We start from the raw sequence: 20,899 nt of genomic DNA, 5'->3' as shown, positions 1-20,899 counted from the left end.
CCCGCAATCTGAGGTACAGTGGTCTCCTCGGCTCTAGACTTTCTAATCACAACCGCCACCCCCACCCCTACCCTGGGCCTCGGCTGATGGAATGCACGGAAACCCGCGGGCACATCTCAACAAGGCACACCCCTTCCGTGCCCAGCCAGGTTTCCGTAACGCCTATAAGGACCGCAGCGCCCCCCTGAATAAGGTCGTATACTAGGGGGGCCTTATTAACTACGGACCGTGCGTTGCATAACATCAGCCAAGGCCCAGGCTCTGGGGTCTTGACCATCCGGGAACGGGAAAAGGACGGGATCGGGCGCGACCGCTTGTAAACATCGGGTGCGCGCCCCAAAACGATATGATCCTCCCTTCCGCCATATCTGCCCCTCTCACTTACCGTGGGAATCAGGCCGCCTCACCAACAGGAACGCAATCTCCCCTAACCTCCGAACCTATTAAAAACCGTCACGAGCAAGCGCAAGGACTGGCTCCTCCCGACGGGCTACCCCAACGCCCGCCTTAACCCTCCCACCCCTTAAAAAGCCCTATCTAAAACCCCACAGGCTCTTTTTCGATGCCACCTCTGTGGGTCCCAAGACCCGTCATTGAGGCCGGCCCTTGATAATGCGGCGGGCCATTCCTGCGTAGGCGGGCAATTTCGCAGGCGCAAGAGTTCCAAGGCAGAATATCGCATAAATAAATAAGTTAAAAGCATACACAGGAGAGAGCAGACGACGTGAAGTAGCAAAGTAATGTCTGGGGTGGCAAGGTGTAATGCCAAGTCCGAGTGGATACCCATCTGCCAAATGTCTTCAGATGGTGGCTGGCTTAAAGCTGATACAAGATGGTATAAGTCGCAGATGCAGTCTGGTAGTAAAAGTTATTGTGGTTCATGAAAAGCTCAGTCCTAAAATCCGTCCTAATAGGGTGGTATTCATCTCCTGCTCGTGGCGCCACCGATATTTCCAGAGCGGATGTTTCCTCATAAGATGTTGCAGAGTAGGGCCCCAATACCCATTCGGTCTCCAATCACCTTCCCGGACAGTCCCAAAATGACCATCAGCCAGCCATATAAGATGCAAGGTGACAAATGCAGCTGGCCCATGATTGCAGATGACAATGCAACTCCCAGTCCGAGAAGAAGCAGGCCCGCTAGGCCTAACCAGGCCAAACTGGGCCAGGATACCTCCGTGGGGCCACAAGAGGGATCTATCACAGCCCTCCACCCTAGGCCCTAGAGCCTAGGCCCCTCCGCCAAGTCCAAAGGGGGGTCAGGGGAAATCAAGAAGAGCTGAGAGCCCAGAAGACATCCAAGACGCCAGATGCCAGAGAAGCGATGAAACGATGAAACGATGAAACGGGGAAACCCAGCTGCGGCTTCCCCAACCACCAAATCCAAGCCGCAGCCTCGTCAGAGCCCAGAGGCCGCCATCCGCTCGCCCATCCCCGGCCTCGTCCCGCAGCCGGGGTCCAAAGAGGCTCCCAGACCTCTCCCGGCTGCCCGAGATGACATACGGATCTGGGGCGAAACCGCTCGGCAGGCCCTCTGGGTACCGCCCTTCCTCCAGGCCTCGCTGTTTCCTTCCTCGGCTCCCGCCCGGCCGAATAATAAAATGGCCGCCGTTCGCAGCCCCGCCCTTTCCCGGCTTCGGTCCCGGCAGCCGTGAGTCCAAGGAGGTCCCAAGACCCCTCTCACGGCTGCTCAGATGGTGCTACACCTAACCGGGGGGCGCAGGCTGCTCAGCAGACCGCCTGGGCGTCGCCATCCCCCACTTCACCAGATCGTCGTCCTCCCGATCTCCCGGTTATGCAGCCATCTTGCGCATGCGCAGAGCCCTGAACTTTCTTGTTTTTTCTTTGAAGATGTTTCGCTTCTCACCCAAGAAGCTTCTTCAGCTCTGACTGGTGGGGAATGGAAGGAGTTTGAATCTCTAGTATAGGTCTCCTGCGTGAGTAGGGGGTTGGACAAGATGACCTCCAAGGTCCTTTCCAACTCTATTACTGTTACCTGATTTCATTCATTCAGAATCCGGCATTATTATGAAAAGAGATGCATAGAGTACAATAATAAAATTTAGCAACCTTTAATTCACTTTTCACTCTGAGCAACAAGAACTAATTAGTCATCTTTCTCTCTGGGTAATATTTTTATTAGAAGTAAAATATTAAGGTTGCTTCAAGCCAGAAGACTTCTGATGTTTCTCATACATTGCTCTTTCACTGGAAACCACAAGAGGAACTGCAATTTATTTTTGACTTCAGTCTCACCTTTTTTTGGTATATATCTAATTATTTTTTGTCCACATCGATCAGTACAAATAAAGACACTGTATTTCAGAAAATTATTTTTATTGAAGCAACAATAGCCATTTGGGCATGTGTTTCAGAGTCAAAAGCTACATGTTGGTGCTTTCTCCCATCTCCACTCTCACTTTTAAACCAGAAATAGTGCCAGACTTCTTTGGATGCCTGCTACACTCCTATAAATCTTTGATGTAGATGCATGACATGAATCAGAGATCCTAATTATTTTTGGATAGCAGGACATCTAGAATTTATTAAAGATTTTCTAAAATACTGTATTTTTCAGAGTATAAGATGCACCTTCCCCCTCCCAAAAAAGAGGGTAAAAATCTAGGTGTGTCTTATACTCTGAATGCAGTCCCATTCAGCCTCTCAAACAGAGGTTTCAGAGGCTTAAAAAAGCCTCAGAAACGAAGCTTCAGAAAAAAAGCCTCCAAACAGAGCTTCAGAAAAAAAACCTCAGAAACAGAGCTTCAGAAAAAAGGCTCTGAAGCTCTGTTTTGGAGGCTTTCAGAGGCAGAAAAAAAAGTTTTTTCTGAAACAGAGTTTCAGAAGTTTCAGAGGCAGGAAAAAAAAGCTCTGAAACAGAGGTTTCAGAGGCTGAAAAAAAACAAGGCACAGAGCTCACAACCAACGAACCTGTTCACTCACAAGTGGATTCACCTCTAATAAAATATGTCCTAAGAATATTTGGATTATATGTTGGTTCCAGAAACAATTTTTAAGTAAAAAATATGTTTAAGCCTGCTGCTTTCCATCTAATTTTATTTCTTTATTTAAAGAATCTAAATCAAATGAAATAATGAGGCATGGATCTTGTAGGTTCCAGAGGAGATATCTGCAGGCACAGTAATACAGTGGGGATCCAGTTTCTAGATCTGATCCTTTGCAGCATGTTATAAAGTTTAAAAGGCTGAGCCTAGAGTAATTTGTATCTTTAAAAGTCAGTAACAATATGTATTGACTTACTCTATAGCCGTTATTTGGGTGAGACGATTTCCAAATCAGATTACAGACTGGACGGCTTCTGAAAACACTGCTTCTTTCTTAAACTAAGAAATTTACAGTGGAATGAAATGAATATGAATTGCTTCATATTTATACTGTCTGACTATTTGGTAATCTTAACGGTCCGTTTTTTCTCTCCTCAAAAAGATGCTACACAAAAGCAGCTACTTAGTTATATAATCAATATTGATCTGCTTTCATGTATAATTTAACCTTCAAATTATCAAAGCATCAATATATTCATTTTCATGCAGTCTGTACAAGTGTAAACAGATGACTGGATCTTGAGTCATTAAAATCATAATTATTTTGCCTTGAATTTGCATGTTTAAATACATATTTGAAAACTGAGTAGAGTGCAGCAACTGAAAAATCTGTTCATGCAGCATCAATACAAATGTCTATTTAAAATTAAAGCAGAATTATCAAAATAATTCTACCTGTACATTTAAATATTTCAATTATTACACTTTCCTATAAAAGTTACATTTTGGGCTAAAAAAATCTCCCAATTGAATATTTTACATAACTATTGATGAGAAATTAAAATACAATGATATTTTACAATGATATTAAGTTTTATGCTCATTTTTCTCAGAAAAAAAGCCTCCAAACAGAGCTTCAGAAAAAAAAACCTCAGAAACAGAGCTTCAGAAAAAAGGCTCTGAAGCTCTGTTTTGGAGGCTTTCAGAGGCAGAAAAAAAAGTTTTTTCTGAAACAGAGTTTCAGAAGTTTCAGAGGCAGGAAAAAAAAGCTCTGAAACAGAGGTTTCAGAGGCTGAAAAAAAACAAGGCACAGAGCTCACAACCAACGAACCTGTTCACTCACAAGTGGATTCACCTCTAATAAAATATGTCCTAAGAATATTTGGATTATATGTTGGTTCCAGAAACAATTTTTAAGTAAAAAATATGTTTAAGCCTGCTGCTTTCCATCTAATTTTATTTCTTTATTTAAAGAATCTAAATCAAATGAAATAATGAGGCATGGATCTTGTAGGTTCCAGAGGAGATATCTGCAGGCACAGTAATACAGTGGGGATCCAGTTTCTAGATCTGATCCTTTGCAGCATGTTATAAAGTTTAAAAGGCTGAGCCTAGAGTAATTTGTATCTTTAAAAGTCAGTAACAATATGTATTGACTTACTCTATAGCTGTTATTTGGGTGAGACGATTTCCAAATCAGATTACAGACTGGACGGCTTCTGAAAACACTGCTTCTTTCTTAAACTAAGAAATTTACAGTGGAATGAAATGAATATGAATTGCTTCATATTTATACTGTCTGACTATTTGGTAATCTTAACGGTCCGTTTTTTCTCTCCTCAAAAAGATGCTAGACAAAAGCAGCTACTTAGTTATATAATCAATATTGATCTGCTTTCATGTATAATTTAACCTTCAAATTATCAAAGCATCAATATATTCATTTTCATGCAGTCTGTACAAGTGTAAACAGATGACTGGATCTTGATTCATTAAAATCATAATTATTTTGCCTTGAATTTGCATGTTTAAATTGAAAACTGAGTAGAGTGCAGCAAGTGAAAAATCTGTTCATGCAGCATCAACACAAATGTCTATTTAAAATTAAAGCAGAATTATCAAAATAATTCTACCTGTACATTTAAATATTTCAATTATTACACTTTCCTATAAAAGTTACATTTTGGGCTAAAAAAATCTCCAATTGAATATTTTACATAACTATTGATGAGAAATTAAAATACAATGATATTTTACAATGATATTAAGTTTTATGCTCATTTTTCTCAGAAAAAAAAGGGTTTACACAAAGCAACCCTGTGAATATATATTGTGATACAACAGAACTCTCTCATTTGGCTTCCCAATGTGAGAAAACATCATTTATATTTTTTAGATTTTTGGAGCATTTTTATGGAAAATTGCTCTAGTTTAAGACCAGAAAAAATTCATAAGTCAGTTATATTCATTACACCTAATCCCACTTAATAATTTTTAAGATACTCTTTATCTTATCAGAGAGATGGGCAGAATAAATAAAATAAAATTTAATAAAATAATAAATAAAATAAATACCTGGAGTGTCTGACCCAATCGCTTCAAGGGAGTTGTTCGGACAGGAGGAATTAAGCTTGCTAGTGATGTCACTCTAGAAAGAGGCTTGATCCGCTTGTTACTGGGCTCCTGTAAATTTTGGACAAATTAATTACATATAAGCATCGCTATATAGGTGATTGTAATGATAATACAAGATAATATAAGAGGAATAGATAATGCAAGAGGAAAGCCACAAAAATGTTACCTATCCACCAAATGTTACCTAGTCACTGCCCATCCCCCAGGGCTCTAACCAGCAATGGGGAACTTTTTTTTTAAGGCAACACTGAGTTAAGTCAGATTTACATCAGGTCATTAAACATGTTCATTCTTATATTGGGTTGGGGACAAGTAAGTGTAGAGTCTCAGATGATCATTCCATTGAGACCCTACTATCTAGATGATAATGAGAAGATAACAGATCTGAATGACACTGATTTGTCATGGCCATTTTTCTTCTGGGGCTCCTGAAGTCTCCTAAAATAGTGCAAAGAAAGAATTTTATTCTCATGCTTTGTGTATATGTATTCAATCTTCATGGGTACCTCCTGAGTGCTATTAAAATATTGTATGTTACATTCTCATGCAGGCATATTTACTATCGCCTTATGGCAATCTCTTCCCCCCAACACACACTAACACCCTAAGCATTTCATGATTAAGTTGCTTTTTTTACTGTGTTCCTCAGGATTAAGTTATCTTCATCAAATCATTCTGAGATTTCTTTCTTTTTCTCTTTTAATTTATAAAGTAAATATCCTTTTGTGTTGGGGATCGTTTTTTAAAATCTCTATTTTATTTTATTTTTTGTTTGTTTCAGTGCAGTATACCTTTCTTAAGCTGACTCCTTGGATCACTGGTCATAATACCTGGGATGATGGGAACTATGGTCCAACACATGGAGGCAACATTAGCAATGGCTAAGCTATAGCAATATATTTCCTCAATAAAGATATTTTTTGCCAGCTCTAGCAAACATAAAATGTCTGCAGTTACAAGACACTCTGTGTGTGTGTGTGTGTGTGTGTGTGTGTGTGTGTGTGTGTTTGTTTCTCTCTGTGTGTGTCTGTTTGTAGGGGACACATAGCCCAAAATGAGTGAGATATTTTCTTTGAAATGGGGCTTACTATTTCAAAAGTGTATACACAATTATGCTAAAAAACATAAAAGATTCAACTACTGTAGATGTTTTGATGAGCTCGTTCCTTGAAGGGCATGGTTACAGTGTAAAAACAGAAATATTTATTAGCCCTCAAATCATTATACATTTCAATAATTCAATAATTATCTGTTGAAAAAGACAAAAGTTAGAGCATTAAAATGACAATATCTGTAAAGAACATTTGCACATTTAACATTTTTGTTGAAGTGTACACTGTTCAACATCCTATCTTTATCCTTTATCTAAATGCACCAAAAAATATAAATACATTTATTATTTTTAAACATTTAATAAGCATCTAGCATTCAGTAAGAGATATAAATAATATATCATATACTATTTAAATCAATGTCTGTCAAGATTTTCTGAATAAACATTAAGTTACTTCTGCATGCCAGGAAAATATAAACAAAATTGACAAAACTAATAAATAATTTTTGATTACCCTTGCCTTCCTAATATCCATCCCGCACTGAAGGGATCTTGGGCAGCACATGTAAAAAGCAAAATCTGAGAGAAAAAACTCAAAATGTTCCGGGTGATGTGAATTTTTTCCCAAAAAATATAAAAACAGAAAAACCTTAGGACTTCTAGATATGAATTTATTAACTCATCAAAAACCATACTTTAAAGAACATTTTAAGCACAATCACCTCTCTTTTTCAGCCATAATTATGAAGTTTACTTAAGCACCTTGTAATTCCAGGTTTGTAGGGGGAAAAATTCCCAGGGAAAATAAGCCAGATCTTACTGTAATCTTCCATATGTTAGTAAATTCATGGTGGCAATTCTTCTTGTAAACAACAACAAACAAACAAAAACCAGGACAGTGGCAGCTTCTTTAATTTTGGTCAGAAATACTATTTCCATCAATGCAGATATGGATAGGAGAATCAAATGCAAAGCTATGTATTTATTTCTCTATAGCTGAAGCTGAAGTTAATCACTATCCCCTAAAACCAGGCACTAAAATGTGAAAAAAACCTCCCATATATCAAGACCCTATTCCGTTGTGGATGCTCTGCAAACAACAAAAACCAGCTTGCCCTCATCTTTAGCCAAGGTGGATTCAATTTCCTTTGTCTTCGGCAGCAGTGACTTAGCTCAGTCTTTTGGATGGTACATTTATTTTTACGCCACTGCAGCACTACCAGAATACTGAACACAGGAGGGAAGTCTTTGAGCATTCGTTCACTCGTTCACTCTCCTTCTCCTTTAAATGGCCCTTCAAGCCCCCAGCTGCTTCTTGCTCATGCATGCCGTTGCTGCTCTGTGTGCCACTGTTGTGGCAGGGGGGGGGGCGGAGAAAGATTTTTCCGTCAATCCCCACTGTAGTCCCAGGCACCTAAGTCCCAAATGCATGGGAAGAGCTATGCTGCAATCTCTTTTTCTGAAAGGGTGATATTCTTCAGAATATAATAACCAATATTCAAACTAGACTGAGTCACAGCTTGGTATCAAAATTGTGTTTCAGGTATTATCAAAAACTTCTTATCTCTACACTGTAATTCCAGGAAGTAAAACATAGAGCTTTGAGATGTTTAGAAAGTCCTTCTTGGTAATTATCTGATTTTTCTCTATGAATAACGAGCTTCACAAAAATAAAACACTCTTAACTCCAGATAATAAGAGGAAAATTTATCTGAGGCTGAAGATCCTGGTTTGTTCCAACCTTTGATGTTGGAACGAAGTGTCTTTTAGACATTTTACCAAACCTTTGAAACCATGCTCCTGAACAGCCTTTGCAGTTAAGAAGCAAGAATTAAATCAATTTTCAGTCTAGATCCAAAGTCCTTTCAAAGTATTCTGTCAGGGGCTGCAGGTTAACAGTGGATGAGGCCACACGTCTGCCTTCCCTCTTTGTCAGACATTCTCTTCCCCTCTATGTTTAGCTGGCTGCCAATGGAGAAACAGATCATTGATTTCTTGCTATCGCTAGTTTAAACGATCCAATCAACATGGGCAAGGACTAACTGCTTTAGTCTTTTCTGCAGAACTAATACTCGCTGTCCTAGCACAAAATTAATTTTCAGAAGCTATATAATTTCTCTTGCTCTTTGACAATCCTCTCCATTAGCATTCATGTACCAGCATTTTGCATCTAGCTGAAAAAAATCTCTAAAGGACACTCAAATAAAAGGACTAGGTTCAGAGGTGGTGTATATATAGAATAGAATAGAATAGAATTTTTTATTGACCAAGTGTGATTGGACACACAAGGAATTTGTCTTGGTGCATATGCTCTCAGTGTGCATAAAAGAAAAGATATGTTCATCAAGGTACAACATTTACAACACAATTGATGGTCAATATATCAATATAAATCATAAGGATTGCCAGCAACAAAATTACAGTCATACAGTCATAAGTGGAAGGAGATTGGTGATGGGAACGATGAGAAGATTAATAGTAGTGCAGATTTAGTAAATAGTTTGACAGTGTTGAAGGAATTATTTGTTTAGCAGAGTGATGGCCTTCGGGAAAAAACTGTTCTTGTGTCTAGTTGTTCTGGTGTGCAGTGCTCTATAGCGTCTATCTATATATATAGATAGACCCACACTCACGAGGTCCACACAGGATGTCACCACCGCACATCCACCCAGAAAGCAGACCCAAACCCACACTGATCATGAAGCACGACCAAGGACCAGAAGTCAGACCGCAGCTGCAACATTAGCCATTTCAAACCCCTCCAATCCATACATGCAGCAGACTGACACCCACTATGAAGATGTAGCACGACCACGAAGCCAAACAACAGCTATGCAGCTCACCAGCTCAAATCCCCCTGCAACACAGACTAAACTGAGCACAACCAAGCCCCCACCCAAACAGGACACACCCCCAGCCAATCAGAGCACAAACAACCCCCTATCCAATCAGAACACAGCCAAGCTCCCACCCAATCAGTTCAAACCCCCACTAGCAGTTAAAAGGAAGAAACAGCTGCGATCACACATTGCTCCCAGAAGCACGAAGCTGAAGCCTGAAGATGACGAATGAGACTTCGTCGAAACGTCGCCAAGACACTTCCAATTTTACGCGGGAGAAAGCCTGAACAACCAAAGACATATATATATATAAATATATATATATATATATATATATATATATATGTGACCTATATACAAACACCCGTGAAAACCTCAGAAAACAAATATATATGTATATATGTATATGTGTGTGTGTGTGTGTGTGTGTGTGTGTGTGTGTGTGTGTGTGTGTAGATGTATATCTACATAGATGATATACTTTCCTAAGCTTACTAATGCCTGACTATGGAGAATGCTGCTAGGGTAATCTACTAGTGTAGTTAGATGTCTATCAGGTCTTACTGTGATAAGACAGTTGCTGAGAAAGTATGCCAGGTCTTTCAAAGTGATACAGGACTGGCCCTTTTTGTTAGTTAGTTATCTTTCCAGCTATTCAATAATTATTCATAAATCAGCATCTCACACGCTGCTGGAATAATCTCTGAAGAGCAACTTCTTAAATTTTATCCCATTCTTCTGGGCCATTCTGTAAGTTTGCATATATCTTTTAAACGTTCTCTTTCTCTGCTAAAGAGTTAGCCACTCCTCCTAGTTTTTGCCCTTCTGCAAATGTTGTTATTCTCCCTCTCGATTCAGATCATTAACAAAAATGTTAAACAACAGAAGGCCTTGTACAGCCTTGTAACATGTCACTTGATACTATTTACCAGGCTGATCTGGAACTACTTGTGTGTCATGCACCCAGTAATGAATTCATTTAACAGCTGTATCCTAGCCTGTGTTTGTATCTTTTTATTAATGGGGATATCATGAGAGACTTTGACAGATCTTTTGCTGAGATCAAGGTATAGTACATCCACCCCAATCTATTAAGCTGATACATCTGTCAAAGAAGTAGGTAAGATTAGTGAAGCATGACATGTTTGTGACAAACCCATGCTGATTTTTGTGGATTATGCATTTTTGTCTAAATGCTCACAAGTATGCTGTTTAATAGCCTGCTTCAGGATTTTGCCCAGTGCAGCTGTCAAACTGTAATTTTCTAGATCCTTTATCTTCTATTTTTGAAGATGTTGATGCTTGCTCTCCTTGTTTTTCTAGGCCTTGTCAGTCTTTCTCTGGGACTCAAAAATTTCACTTTGAGATCACCTCTGGTTTACCTTCAGTAGAATCAGATGTAATTCATCCGGCCCTGGAGAGTTGGATTCATTTAAAATTAATGAAATGCTATATTAGTCTCTCCTTGTGTAACTTAAATTGCAACTTTCTCTTCTCTTCCTACTATTGGCACAAAAAGGTGTAAGAGTGAGTCTAGGACTGAAAGGCTTGAGCAAACTTTACACACACACACAGAGAGAGATGCACACAGATGCAGATTTCTCCCTTATCAATGAAGAAAGCTGCTTTCTAGCAAATGCATCATAGTGCTTTGAGGGAGAGTCTCAGAAAATTTCTATCAATGTACATCAGAGGTGTCAAATTTGTGTCGTCACGGTGACGTCACATGATGTATCAGGACTTTTTTTCCTTTCACTAAACCGAGCAGGGATGGGGCCAGCATGTGACGCATACAGCCCGTGGACCATGAGTTTGACACCCCTGATGTACATTCATTAAGATCATTGTGATTCTAAATTAAAGAGCTCACATGCTGGATTCCTTGTATCATTATTTCTTTCATCCTAATTTTTTTCTCTAAAGATAACTGGCTATCTAGAGTTTTTTTCCATTACTGAAAGAAGATAAATATAAAACACCAAATATTCCATCTTTTTGCCATCTCCTATTACTAATTCATATCTTCTTCTTCTTCTTCTTTTTGCAACAGTCCTACAGCTTCTATGTCTTTCCTTTTTATTCCAGACATATCAGAAATAGCCTTTTATGTTGTTTGGAGTATTTTCACAAGCCACAGCTCCTTCTCAACTTTAGGCTTTCTGCCACAATCCCTACAGTTTCTGGCAACTGCTTTATATCCTTTTTTGGTTATGCAATCTTTCTTCCATTGCTTATAGATATTCTTTTTCTTTTTAGCATTTCAGGAAGCTGTGCGTATCTACACTGATATTTGTAATAGTCTACTACTAGTTTTGTGACTGTACCTTTAATTGTTTCACAAGATTTCCCATCCTTCTCAGTCATTATTCCCTGTCAGGTTATGAAACAATTTTATACGGCCTGTGAGGTGCTTAAGTCCAGCCCGTGGGGCCAGCCTGGAAATATCAAAGGACCAGCTCACAGGGCCTCTGCCGGCCAAAACATGTGGGGCTTCCTGGCCTCCAGCAGCACTCTGCCAGCCAAAAAAGGGCCATGTGGGGGCCTCAGCAAAGTGCTACAGGAGGCTATGGAGGTTGAAAACAAGGTGCAGGGTGAGTGCACACGGCCCCTCCGCACCCCATTTTGGCCAGCAGGGTGCTGCAGGAGGCATCCATCCCATCTCCTCCCTGCCGGCCTGCAGAAGAGAACTATAATGCTTATCCGGCCCTCAAAGAAATCCAGTTTGATACCCCTGTTGTAGATTGTTAGTAAGTGTCACAAATTTTAATAATGCCAATGAGACATTATTAGCCTGGATTACCGCATTCATCACAATTCTATTTCACTATCAATACCACCTAAACCAGTTATCTGGTGATTCCTGCATTGAATACTAAGTTCCTGCACTGAAAACCATTATGCTACATATATTTTAAACCGTGTGATATAAACTAATTATAAATAAAAATCAAGTGACCCTCCAAATATGGGGAGTGTTTCAGGAATAATAAATGTTGGGATTATTTCCATAGTACTGAGGGAAGGATTAAGGCTAAAAATATGCAATTTAGAATTTGTAATAATGTCATAAAAGATACTAAAATTAAAATATGTAGCCTCTGTTTCATATATAAATTATTGGTGGGGTAACTAAAATAAAATAGAAAGGCTTTGCTGTAGACACTCTATTTCTGGCACAGATTCATATTTTACTTTCAAAATTTCTAATTGTTCAATGTGGTTAAGAGAATATGAATACAGCTGCTAGCAGTGGACGATGGGGGATGGGGAAAGAGAGAGATCTACATTAGTTTAAATTAGCACTGGGTGAAATTAAAAATGATACACCAAAACCCTTTAGTGAAAAAAATAAATTAACAGAAAACCACATTGGATCACTCTTCTGTAGGATACTCCTGAAATTTAAAAATGAAAGGATGAAAAAAAATCCCTGAAATCAAACCAATTTTTCTCAGTAAAACCCAAAATTCCTGAGGTGCGTTGGAGAAACAGACCACCCACCAGAGTTGCAAAGAAAACTCTACATTAAAGTTTTGCTTCAAGTTTGCCACAGCTAAGCCCAACATAAATCATTTCAATTTTCAAACATAGCTGACACTGTGAGATCACAGAAGTATGGAGCTACTTTCAGTTTTGCACAGAATTCTTATGCAAAAATGCTGTAAACTAGTGTGGGTAAAGGATACTTTGCAACTGCTTGCAATGATTGCTTTTCAAACTATAGAGTTACTTAAGTATACAAAAATGGCTCTTTACCAACAAGTAAAAACACTACATTTAAACTGAATTTTCTGTCTTCTTTTCTGCCTCCCCTCCCCCCAATTTTCCTTGAATCTTCTGTGGAGAAGAATTGGGATCTATTTGCATGACATGAGTTTAGTGCATTACATGGGAAATGAGAAGACAGTATTTCATTTAAAAAGCATGTTCTATTTCCAATCTAATTCTCCTTGAGTTTTTTTGTATATGTATGCATATATACATATAAGTATATTATATTATATTTCAGTGGTTTCCCAATTCACCAGAGCAACTCTGGGCAATTTACAATTTCAAGAAACATAAAAATCATAAGATAATATAGTTAAGTCTTCAGAACATTAAAAAACAGGATAACAAAAGAACAGAAATAATAGTAACAAAAGTAACAATAATAACAGAAGCAACTTAGGCCAACAAACATACTTCTCCTTCAAAAGTTTCACATTTTCTACATGCTCATCCTAGTTTGGCCTAATGCTTGATGGAAGAAACATGTTTAGGGGCCTGTGTGGAAGGACAAAAGGGTCAGGAAGGAGACTGATGTTCCATAAGACAGATAGAGGAGGCATTCCCCTTGGCCACTAAGTGGCGCTGTTTCATGGAAGAACCTGAAGTATGCCGACCCTGCCGGTCTCATACTCTGAGTAGAAAAATTGGGACACAGGAAATCCTGCAAGTAACACAGCCCAGTATCATGAAGGGCTTTATATATGATAACCAGAAGCTTATTGGGAACCAGTGCAATTTGAGTGCACTGTCCAAAATTGTGGTGGTACAGTTGGAACCAGCTGCAGATTCCAGGTGGCTTTCAGTACAGTGCACGTAGAGTGTATTGGAGTAGTTTAGATGAAAGGCAACTAGTGCATGAATCACTGTGGACAGGCTTCCTGATCCAGGAATAGGCACAATTGGTATATAAGAGGGATTTGTGTAAATGCCTTCCTAGATGCAGTTTTTACCCATTGTTCTAGGATGAGTTGAGAGTCTAACAGGTTAGGAACAGTTCATCATGAGCCCTGGTGGCACAGTAGTTAGAATGCAATACTGCAGACCAGTTCTGCCCACAGTCTGGAGTTCGATCCTGATGGGATCAAGGTTGACTCAGCATCCATCAATAAAATGAGGACCCAGATTGTTGGGGGCAATAGGCTGACATTGTAAACCACCCAGAGAGTGCTCTAAAGCACTATCGAATAGCGCTATTGAGGGGAAAAAATCAATGTGGTCACTAACGGTTGATACTGATGGCACACAATTAAAAATATATTCGTAGACAATTATCAATATAATGAGATAATATATCCAGTCTTAATGGAAAGTGGATTGGATGTAAAGAAAGGAAAGAGGATATGGAAGTTTCTTAGAACAGAGTGAAAGAACATGGTATAAAGCGTGCAACAGAAGTATGATGAGTTATGTTAAGTAATATGAAAAAGTATACTTCATGGAATTATTAATTCAACAGAGACTGTGGATGAAGGAAGAACGTGCATAAAAATGACTTTTGCCAAAAAAAATGAAATACATTGCATAATGTGAACATAAACTGCTAAGACAGGAAGAAACTGTTAAGAACAGGATAGAACATGCAGAAAAACTGCAATTTTGATGAAGAAACATGGGTTAAGGCAGATTCTCCAGCAGAGTGAATGTTATTAAAACTAAAATATAAAATGATTTGGACTGAAACTGAAGTAAGAGAACACTGGAAGGAGTAACGATTGATTTGGGAATGATAAGTTGAAGATTGGAATTGAAATAATTGCTGCTAAGTGCTCAAAAAAATGCCAACAGAATGCTGAAAAATATAAAAATGAAGAGATAGATAGTATTGGCGCAGAAATGTTAAAATATGGATGTGGTTTGCTTTTGGAGTGGCTCTGTGATTTATTTATTTGTAAATACGCATCTGTGCCTGAAGTTGGAAGAATGCTGTTATTGTTCATTTGCACAAAAGGAAACTTTACAAGAGTGAATGTGAGATAAACAAATAGAATTTGTTAAGTGTGCCTAGAAAATTTTGTTTTCCAGAACTTGGATTAAAAGGGTACAAAAAGTGGCAATGCACAACATCTGGAAAGTGCAATGTAGCTTTATGTCTGGGAGAGATAATCACCGATCAAATTTTTTGCTGTTCATTAAATAATTGAGAAAAATGAATAAGAGAAATAAAAATTAGTGTTGCAAAATTATTGTTGTATTAATTATGACAAAAGTCTGTGATAAAATAAATATGTCTGAATTATGATTTTTTTTTGTGCATGGAGTTGAAACTTGGATGCTGAATAGAGCATGGATGGTATATGATGGAACTAAATTATGTGCGAGAATAGACTGAATGCTTAGCTAATGGTGTGATGTTGAGCAAGGAATAAGTGTCCCCTTGTTTGTTTAAGGTTACTGGTCAGCTTTCTGTTTAACATTCCAATTAGATATCACTTCCCATATTTTTTTCAATTGATATTGTACATATTTTCCAAATTGCCAAAAGCATGAATTCTCTCCCCAATATATGAGCAAAGAACTATAATCTTATTCATGATTTGCAAAGTAGGTTAAACTCTCCTTTTAATTAAGCTTGATTTCCTAAACAGACATGTAATGTCAAAATTGTTTTTGTTAACTGCCTCAGCAGGAAGCTGGCATAAGCAGAGCTTCTCCAAGACAAGCTATGCTAAGGAGATTTATTAGTCAAGGTAGGAATTGCCATTATGAAAGAATTCTAATCATATTCAAATTCTTGCAACTTTTTTTCCAACCACAAGATGTAACAGTATGAATCCACTCTTTTGGGCACAAGGGATAATTTCCGCCTCTGTATTTCCGTATTGTTAGAAGAGTAGTTTAATTTCAGGCTGTTTTGCTTGGAAGCACTGAGGAAGACTGCCATTCAATTCTATCAGTTTTTTGTTTTAATTTTCCAATTCACTCTATAAACATGGGATGACCTAATGAACTCTCATTTAACTACAGGTAGTCCTTGACCTTCGACCACAATTGAGCCCAAAATTTCTGTTGTTAAGTGAGACATTTAAGTGAGTTTTAACCCATTTTACCACCTTTCTTGCCATAGTTGTTACATGGAACATTGCAGTTGTTAAGTTAGTAACAAGATTGTTAAGTGAATCTGGCTTCCCCATTGAATTTGCTTGTCAGAAGGTCACAAAAGGTGATCACATGACCTTGAAACACTGCAACAGCATGCCAGTTGTCAAGCTTTCCAATTCTGATCACATGACCTGGAGATGCTGCTACAGTCTTAAGTGTGAAAGGTGGTCGTAACTTATGTTTTTCAATGCTGTTGTAACTTTGAAAGGTTACTAAAAATGGCTGTAAATTAAGGACTACCTTAATTTACTACCATCAGTCATAAAATTCAAAAAAATAATTTACTGTATTTTAGCTCTCTTGTCCCACAATGTAGCTGAGCCTACCATCCAGAGTGGCTTTGTGTGATAAAATGAAGGAAAACCCCAAGATATACCACCTAGTCTCCTGAAGAAAAGTTGGGAAATAAATCAAATAGTTTCATGAAAACCAGATACAATGCTGCAATGCTCTTGATAAAGTATGGTGCCTGCAAAAAGCTAATTCCAGTATTATATTGCATTACATTGCATTGCAATTCCACCTTTTCCTCCTTAGTGGATTTTGGGGCTGCAGGAAGAAAAAAAAGACAGGAAATTTAAAATTAAAGCTATCGTTTTGGCACTGCCCCAAATCCACTTGCTCAATAGGTTGTCTGTTTAAAATAGAGCATATGATGGAAGAATAAAAGGAACTATCAGTTATTTGACTAGCTAAGTCAATAGAAGTTTCACATTCTGTCCTTCACATTGATTTTTAGAAAGGAAAGTGAGTTTAGAGGAAGCTATCATCTATCTCTCTTCCTTCACTTCCTGGTACTTCCAGCACTGAGGCTCTCCTATCCTGCTCAAAGTGCCTTGGGTCGGAAGTAACCAATCTCTAATAAAGTCAATAGAATAACCCCTCTGAATAGATGGAAAACTAACAGATGAATTCTGGCAAGGCTACCATTTAAGTTTTTGAAATATCCAATCCAAATTACTTTACCATTATAGATAGAATTGTTCTTCAAAATAAAACCTAAGTACATAAAGGACCCAATTGTTAGATAGGCCAACTCAAACTTTTTTTTTAATCCCACTATCAGTATCTTGTTGAGTAATGACAGAAAATAGCACAAGACACCATTGCTCATGCCCCAAATTTGATAGTGACAGTCCTAGGCTATATTAACAGAGAGGCAGAATCAAGCAGGGTGGATAAAAATCGGTGATTTTTTAAAAATAAAAAATGGATTTTCTAAATTTAAATCAGATTTTTTTATTTAAATCAGATTTATTTTAATAAAATGCTTAAGTAAAAATCTAAAGATAGTTTTCTATTTAAGATACATTAATAATTTAGTTTATTCAGCATGAAATGGAGCTTAATTATGTAGCATGAGGCTATATATTCTGCAATATTGAGACTGTCGGTAAATCAACAGCAAGTGAGAGGAGGAGCCACTGCAGGGCAGAGATAACAGTTGCTCTTTAAAACTTATGATTTAAATCGAGTTGATTTAAATCAAGCCTTTTTACTAGTGATTTAAATCGTGATTTAAATCAACTTGATTTAAATTAAATCCACCCTGGAATCAAGATCACGTAAAGTGTTAATACCACTTTATAATGCCTTGGTAAGACCAAACTTGAAATATTGCATCCAGTTTTGGTCACCATGATATATAAAAAAATGTTGAGATTCTGGAAAAAATATAGAGAAAAGCAACAGATTAGTGCACTGGAGGCTAAAACATACAAAGAGTGGTTGCTGGAATTGGCTGTGTCTAGTTTGATGAAAAGAAGGACCAAGGGGGACATGATAGCACTGCCACAAAGAAGAGGGAGTCAAGCTATTCTGAAAAGCACCTGAGGGCAGGACAAGAAGCAATGGTTGGAAACTAATCAAGGAGAGAAGCAACTTAGAACTAAGGAGAAATTTTCTGACAGTTAGAACAATTAACTTAATGAAACGACTTGCCTCCAAAAGTTGTGGGCTCCAACTCCAACACTGGAAGTTTTTAAGAAGAGATTGGACAATTATTTATCTGAAATGGTATAGGGTTTTCTGCTTGAGAAGAAGGTTGGACTAGAAGATCTCTAAGCCGGTCTCTTCCAATTCTATTATTCTATTCTATTCTGTATTCTGTTATAGTATTTTTCAAACTTAATCATGTGGACTTCATCTCCCAGAATTCAGCATGCTGGCTGGAGAATTCTGCGAGTTGAAGTCCACATGCCTTAACATAACATAACATAACATAACATCAGAGTTGGAAGGGACCTTGGAGGCCTTCTAGTCCAACCCCCTGCCCAGGCAGGAAACCCTACACCATCTCAGACAGATGGTTATCCAACATTTTCTTAAAAATTTCCAGTGTTGGAGCATTCACAACTTCTGAAGGCAAGTCGTTCCACTTATTAATTTTTCTAACTGTCAGGAAATTTCTCCTTAGTTCTAAGTTGCTTCTTTCTTTGATCAGTTTCCACCCATTGCTTCTTGTTCTACCCTCAGGTGCTTTGGAGAACAGCCTGACTCCCTCTTCTTTGTGGCAGCCCCTGAGATATTGGAACACAGCTATCATGTCTCCCCTAGTCCTTCTTTTGTTAAACTAGACATACCCAGTTCCTGCAACCGTTCTTCATATGTTTTATCCTCCAGTCCCTAATCATCTTTGTTGCTCTTCTCTGCACTCTTTCTAGAGTCTCAACATCTTTTTACATCGTGGCGACCAAAACTGGATGCAATATTCCAAGTGTGGCCTTACCAAGGCATTATAAAGTGGTACTAACACTTCACGTGATCTTGATTCTATCCTCTGTTTATGCAGCCCAGAACTGTGTTGGCTTTTTAACAGCTGCTGCACACTGTTGGCTCATATCTAAATGGTTATCCACTAGGACTCCAAGATCCCTCTCACAGGTACTACTATTGAGCAAGGTACCACATATACGGTACTGGTGCATTTTTTTTGGCCTAAATGTAGAACCTTACTTTTTTCACTGTTGAATTTCATTTTGTTAGATAGCGCCCAATGTTCAAGTCTGTCAAGATCTTTCTGTAACTTGAGCCTATCTTCTGGAGTGTTGGCTATTCCTGCCAGCTTGGTGTCATCTGCAAATTTGATGAGTTCCCCATCTATCCCTCGTCCAAGTCATTGATGAAGATGTTGAAGAGTACTGGGCCTAAAACAGAGCCTTGGGGTACTCCACTGCATACTTCCCTCCATGTGGATGTAGTTCCGTTGAGGACTACACGTTGAGTGCGGTTGGTCAGCCAGTTACGAATCCATCTGGTGGTGGTGCTGTCTAACCCACATTTTTCTACTTTATCTAGTAGTAGGTTATGGTCTACTTTATCAAATGCTTTACTGAAGTCCAAGTAAATTATATCGACAGCATTCCTCTGGTCTACTAATTTTGTCATTTTGTCAAAGAATGCGATAAGATTAGTCTGGCATGATCTGTTTTTGACAAACCCATGTTGGCTTTTGGTTATTACTTTGTTTGCTTCTAGGTGTTCGTTGATTCGTTGCTTGATTATCTTTTCCAGAATCTTCCCCGGTATTGAGGTCAGACTGATAGGTCTGTAGTTTCCTGGATCTGTTTTTTTCCTTTTTTGAAGATGGGAACTACATCAGCTCTTTTCCAGTCCTCTGGCAGCTCCCCTGTGCTCCAGGATCTTTGAAAGATATAGTTCAGTGGTTCTGAGATCACGTCTGCCAGTTCCTTCAGAACCTTGGGGTGTAATCCATCCGGTCCTGGTGATTTGAACTCGTCTAGGGTAGACAGGTGTTCACTTACCATTTTCTTCCCTATTTTAACTTGTGTTTCTAATCTGTTTTTTGTAGTGCTGTTTTTGATAGGTTGGATTGTTTTTCCTTTTGTGTAAAGACAGATGCAAAATATGAGTTAAGTAGATCTGCTTTCTCCTGTTGCTTGTCATCTTCTTGCCACTTTCTCCCAGCAATGGGCCAATTGTTTCCTTGACTTTTTCTTGTTTTTAACATGTTGGAAGAAGCTTTTTGTTATTTTTACTTTTGTCGCTAGCCTTTGTTCATTGTGAGCCTTAGCTTTCCTCACTTCATCTTTACAGGCTCGGGCTATTTGCTGATATTCTGCCTTAGTTATTTGCCCCTCTTTCCACTTTTTATATTTGTCCTTTTTGTCTTTCAATTTGTCAGATAGTTCTTTATGCATCCATGCTGGTTTCTTTTGAGATCTATTATTTTTCTTCTTCATTGTTATTGTGTTAGACTGTGCTTTTATAATCTCGCTTTTCAAAATTTCCCAAGCTTCTTGAGTTGTTTTTCCCCTGAGGATTCTCATCCATTGAATCCTTCTCAAGCTCTCTCTAAGTTTATTGAAATTAGCTCTCTTAAAGTCCAAGACTCTAGTTTGACTGTAATGTCAATTACATTAATGTAGTCTAGTTTGACAAACACTGATACATTGTGTCAATGCTGCTCTTCATGAGATAACGAACATCATGTTTTAGGGATGTAGTTTAACATTAAGATCTTTAGCTCAATTTCTTCTCAAGATTATATTACCATATGAGGTATTTTTAACTCCACATAAGACTATAACATAAAATCTAACATATATATAAGCTAAAAAATGTTCAAATTTCTTAAGTGCCATCATAAAAAATTAATATTCATCCCCTTTCTAAAACATTATTTAAGGGGCAGATAAACATATAATCATATTTTGTTGAATTTCATTTTGTATCATAAGAAGTATATTTAAAAT

The 20,899-nt window shown here is 38.2% G+C and overlaps 1 protein-coding gene across 4 annotated transcripts in view; it reads right to left on the bottom strand.

Annotated features, from left to right (window-relative positions):
• Nucleotides 1–20,899, bottom strand: part of ARHGEF3 (Rho guanine nucleotide exchange factor 3) — a 192,212-nt gene that overhangs the window by 26,271 nt on the left and 145,042 nt on the right. For all 4 annotated transcript variants that reach the window (XM_058166245.1, XM_058166246.1, XM_058166247.1 and 1 more), the window contains one exon: nucleotides 5,361–5,468. In XM_058166245.1, coding sequence (XP_058022228.1) covers nucleotides 5,361–5,468 — 108 coding nt within the window. The remainder of the gene's footprint in view (nucleotides 1–5,360; nucleotides 5,469–20,899) is intronic.

This window comes from Ahaetulla prasina, chromosome 2, assembly GCF_028640845.1.
Source record: "Ahaetulla prasina isolate Xishuangbanna chromosome 2, ASM2864084v1, whole genome shotgun sequence".
In the NCBI taxonomy this organism is placed as follows: domain Eukaryota; kingdom Metazoa; phylum Chordata; class Lepidosauria; order Squamata; family Colubridae; genus Ahaetulla; species Ahaetulla prasina.
The sequence above is the reverse complement of the archived record's forward strand: the minus strand, read 5'-3'. Positions and strand labels throughout refer to the sequence as shown.